We start from the raw sequence: 5,254 nt of genomic DNA on the forward strand, positions 1-5,254 counted from the left end.
GATTACAAGGTGCAGATTTCTGTCTACTAAAGATAGTAGTATTATCGATAATAATAACCAGAAGCAAGTCTACCTTTAAAATTATTACATAATAGTTGAGGTCACCTAAATAGAAAAATTACTAACAAAAAACATAACTAATATTTTCCTTCCCATTTACAATATTCCTGGTTGCTCACCTGGTGTAAAGACTTCTATAGTCTGTCTCTATCAACTCCATGACATATACCTGCTTGTTGTTCAGCATATTACTTGAATGTACAGTGCATTTCACACATGTACAACCAACATATAAAGTGTTATAGCTATACTTACCATTGTGTGGCAAAGATGCAATCTGTTGTTACTATAATACATGAAGTCATCATATTACATGTTAAGTCTATTACTTCTGGTTATCTAAACATGGTACGGGTGCAGGTCAACTCGGCCCTAAACCGTCTCGGCCAAAGTCAAGTCGGCCCCACGTCAAGTCGGCCCCAAGTCAAGCCGGCCTCAAGTCAACTCGGCCTCAAGTCAATTCGGCCTCACGTCAACTCGGCCTCAAGTCAACTCGGCCTAAAGTCAACTCGGCCAAAAACTAATCCGTCAACTCGGCCTTTAAAAAGTATGGAATGCAAAAAGTGCTAATATAGTAGTTCATTACAATGGCAGGATATAGTACGGTTAGGCCTATATAATAGACGAAATAAAACGGAAATTTCAATGTAAATTAAAACACACTGGCTGATCGTTTTTCGTTTAATTGATAGGTAATTTTTATTTATATTGTTGGTTGGTTTGTCTCAGTAAGAACCCTCAGTAATGTGTTTGTTAGATCTATTTTGAGGATGTTCCCAGAAATAATCGCAAATATTCTTAGAAGGCCTATATATTATATAGATATTATTAGATTAATACAGTAAAATAAAAATGGGTTTTTTTGTATATATTCTCTCTCAAATTATTAGCAATATGTCACGGTCAAAGTGAATAACTATATGTGACATTAAAATGGTATATTACAGTAACAAAATCTTTTCACACATTTATTGACGATGTCAATCAAACTACCGAAGAGATTATGGAAACAAATTCGGAATGTTCTGTCATGTTAAATTTCTATTGCAATTGTGGGCTATTCAAATTGTTTTTATTACTTTTGTTAGGCCTATTTGATTATAATGGAGAATCCAATGAATACATTTATAGGAAATTAATCTAAAACACACTGAAGAAATCATCATGAATAAATGGTGTATTTTTATTTTGTCAAGCATAAAAACTAATCTAAAACACACTGAAGAAATCATCATGAAAAAATGGCGTATTTTTATTTTGTCAAGCAAAAACTAAAACATATTGTTTGAGTCCAAAACAACGGAATTCCTAAACAACATAATATTGCCTTTGCATTCTCATCTGTTTTTTAACACCCACCGCGCCCTGTATTGTTCAATAAAATTGATCACCTAAAGGGGCATTCCCACCGTCCGTACCTGTTCCGTTTCGCGGACGGCGCCGTTTTTTCAACGTGACGCGCGCCCGTTCACCGTTCCGTTTTAAACATTCACACCTGTTCCGTTTTGTGACGTGACGTTAAAATAGCAGCCGTTTCTGGATGATCATCGGATGATAGTGAGGAAGAAATTATTCTTTTTAGTTTAATTAAAGATGATATTACAAAACGGGACACAAGATTCCCGATGATAGTATAACAACACACACCATGACAAATTCCATGAATCCATACTTAAATACAATAAAATCACAATCACATCCCTATGGACTGTTATGGAAGCAAATTTCTCTCTTCCCATGGTGTACTGTATTAATTATGAATAATTATGAAGTACTAAACGAAATGAAAATAAAAATGTCATACAAAAAAAACCGTAAGGCCTATTTGAAAATAATGCACATTCATGTCTGGGGTGTGTGTGCATGTAACCTATACCCATAATGCTTATGCAATTTGTTTTCTTGCCTTTTGATTTGTTTTGATTTTAATGTCATTTTATTCTTTTTATATTGATGTATATACAGTTGTAGACCGAAGTATATTGTTTAAATATTTTTTTTTTTAATGTCTTCTTCGACAGTTATTCCTGTATACAAAATGTGAAGAAATATTTGTTTATTTCAAACAATATAAATAAATACTACCTATCAATTAATATTATATAATCATTTATATTGAATTTTCCGTTGTATTTCGTCTATTATGTAGGCATAACCGTACTATATCCTGCCATTATAATATTAACTACTATATTAGCACTTTTTGCGTTTCATAGTTTTTAGAGGCCGAGTTGACGGATTAGTTTTTGGCCGAGTTGACGTGAGGCCGAGTTGACTTGAGGCCGAGTTGACGTGGGGCCGAGTTGATGTGGGGCCGAGGTGACGTAGGGCCGAGTTGACTTGGGGCCGACTTGACGTGGGGCCGACTTGACTTTGGCCGAGACGGTTTAGGGCCGAGTTGGATCGAAACCCATGGTACATTTCATACAATATAAATATCTCAAATATGTTGTTAAATATTTATGAACAACTTGACACAAAGAAATATTATTTGCACACAATGTAATTTGTTCCTGTGGTCTTGTAGGGTAAAAGCCAATTCAATTAATGATTCACATTTAGAATATAATATCCACTGTGTATTAAATATGTATTTTGTTAAATGTTTGACCATTGTCTGTACAATTAGTTTACTTTGTGTCTAGTTGATCCAATTCGAGTCTCACAACCAACATCGTACTCACAATTACGAGTCAGAATGGAATATTATGATCACCGAGTCGACGCTGGATCCAATCACGTCCAAAACACTTGGCTGGATCTAAAGTGGTATTGTGATTTTACACAGGAGTTGATGTTGATAGGAGAACAGCCCATCTTTTATACATTCTATCATTTTTGTTGTTTGTTTACAGTATGTGATGTGTTTCAAAACTAGCATGCTTTTCAAACATGTCTAAGCTAGCGTAATGATACATAAATCTATAAATTGAGTTCAACAATAGTATGTATACATTTGTGTTTGCAACACAGTCTAGTAAAAGTATCATCAGTACTAAAGTAGTTCCTTAAAAAAACTAAATTCTCAACAATCTACCAGTAACATAGGTGAAAATTTTAACATTTTGTACATACAAAAGAAAACTTAATTGAAATACTGAAATGTTTTGGTAAATTGATTCAGTATAAAAACATCAGCTTGTAAATGATATAGCTAAATCAAAGCAACATTGTGAATTTTTTTGTTAAAAATGTCGGCTGATTTTAATTACAAAACCATAACAATTTACAATTGGTTAACTACAGAGAATAAATTCATTTTTACATTATTTTCTGGGTAATAACACTAACAATAATCAAGGGATACTGTATTCAATTTTAGAAAAGGCAATAAAAAAGGTATTTTTAGTTTACATCAAAATAAGTCAACAACTGAAGATCGTTACTTATTAGGAGAACCAGATAACAATACATTTTTACTGGAAATACCAAATCTATTTTACTTGAAAAAGTTACCAATACTTTATATAAATCTGTCGCCTGTATTACTGTGAACCTTAACCTACAGAGTGACTGGCAATAGTAGGATCTGTAAATATTCTCATAACAGTGACTGTTGCGACATTCAAAAACGATTTCCACGGCCACGTCCTTTTGACCATCCACGACCTCGGAATCCACCTCGACGTTGCTGTCCTGTAAAACAATGTAAAAAAAGAGTTAAATAGATGTTAACAGGAAACATAGATTAATCTCTAAAGCTCTGTCTACACAATAAAATGTGCCCATATATGGACTTGATGATGCCATATCACTACCATATTTGTGCATGTCACACTTTTTTTTGTCAAACTAGTTTGATAGTGTGGACAGAGCTTTAGTGTAAACCAATTTTTGAAAAAATTTATTTACCACCTCCAGTGAAATTATTTCCGTAATTTGCATCTCCTCCACTCGGGGCATTACCAGCTTTTGCGCTATAGCGCCCTCCAGGTGGATGGTACACTCCACGAGCTCCTCGCTGTTTATTGCCACCGCCTACTGTTGCTTTTTTAGCAGGTCCTGACTCAGAAAATGTGATTGGGGTGATGTTACCTCTCTTTACACTAGAATAACACAAAATAAAATTGAATTTAAATATATAAAAGTCTTTCAATTATGTGTGACCAAATCTCTGTCTACACTATCAAACTTTATGTGACAAAACAAAAATGTGATGTGCATATGTCCATATATAGATATGATGATGTCATATCAGTACCATATTTATGGGCACATCACTTATTTTCGTCACATAAAGTTTTATAATGTAGACAGAGCTTAAACTATGAGATACAATTTGTTCACATATTGTCATGCAAATGTTTCCTTATAACACATGTGAAAGCACCAAAAAAGTTAATATATTATTATTTCATATTAGGCAATTATATTCACATACCTTTGTTGTTGTTGTGTTTGTTCTGTTGTAGCTTTCTGGATTGGTTTCCATGACAATGTAATGATGCATCCGTAGCCTGGTGGGTTACGGAACAAGTCCTAGTGTAAACAAAATAATGAATATTTAGTGTTTTATCCTTTATTTAACAAAAAAACATGGAGAGGCTGTATCTGCCCCCCCTTATTTATAAAGAAAACCCCTTAAAACAATATGATAGAGTCAAGAATCACAATGGTTGGATGCTTCAATATGTCCGAGTATCATACGTGACAATGCTGTTGGTAATGCAAAGATCACAAAATGCACAATGAGCGTGCCATACCTTAATTAAAGCATTGATATTGGTTGTTATCTTAAGAGCGACAACTTTGATCTTATTCTCGTCAGATTTCAATACATCTCCTGTTTTATCTCGCAGGTCTGCCCTCAGTTGTTTCATGTAAACTTGGTTACCACGTGCAAAATACTGTAATCTGTAAAAACAATAACAAAATTTAATTTAATGATTTATTAATATCTTTTTTTTAATTTTTAAATTAGGCAATTTCAATGTCCCATAATTGGAAGGGAAAAACAAATTTTGATGAAACAAAATTACTGTAATCCTATTCAAAAATAAATTGCTTTTTTGTTGTTTATTTTGTCTTAAGAGCTATATCTTTTATTCAATCAATAATTAGAAAAATAAAACCCTTTTGGATCAATATGCCAACAAATAATATGCATTCATTCTGAAATACTGCAAAATTACCCATCTGGTGAAGAGTGTACATTAAACATTCTACGATTGAAAATTGTAATTTAGGTTCATCG

The 5,254-nt window shown here is 33.3% G+C and overlaps 1 protein-coding gene across 1 annotated transcript; it reads right to left on the minus strand.

Annotated features, from left to right (window-relative positions):
* Positions 1 to 2,476: 2,476 nt before the first annotated feature.
* LOC140054245 (apoptosis inhibitor 5-like) lies at positions 2,477 to 4,910 on the minus strand. Its single transcript, XM_072099164.1, has 4 exons — positions 4,764 to 4,910; positions 4,442 to 4,539; positions 3,913 to 4,106; positions 2,477 to 3,696 (listed from the first exon to the last, which is right to left on the minus strand). Exons 1-4 carry the CDS (start codon positions 4,878 to 4,880, stop codon positions 3,626 to 3,628), a joined length of 480 nt encoding a protein of 159 aa, XP_071955265.1. The 5' UTR covers positions 4,881 to 4,910; the 3' UTR covers positions 2,477 to 3,625.
* Positions 4,911 to 5,254: the final 344 nt, after the last annotated feature.

This window comes from Antedon mediterranea, chromosome 7 (genome assembly GCF_964355755.1).
Source record: "Antedon mediterranea chromosome 7, ecAntMedi1.1, whole genome shotgun sequence".
NCBI classification, from domain to species: domain Eukaryota; kingdom Metazoa; phylum Echinodermata; class Crinoidea; order Comatulida; family Antedonidae; genus Antedon; species Antedon mediterranea.

What these genes read in the sequence shown, in the direction of transcription:
- LOC140054245 (XM_072099164.1), bottom strand. Translation starts at nt 4,880, where the DNA reads ATGAAACAACTGAGGGCAGACCTGCGAGATAAAACAGGAGATGTATTG. An exon ending in ATATCAATGCTTTAATTAAG is followed by an intron (nt 4,540 to 4,763) that starts GTATGGCACGCT and finishes TGTTTACACTAG; the next exon opens with GACTTGTTCCGTAACCCACC. An exon ending in AAATAATTTCACTGGAGGTG is followed by an intron (nt 3,697 to 3,912) that starts GTAAATAAATTT and finishes ATTGTTTTACAG; the next exon opens with GACAGCAACGTCGAGGTGGA.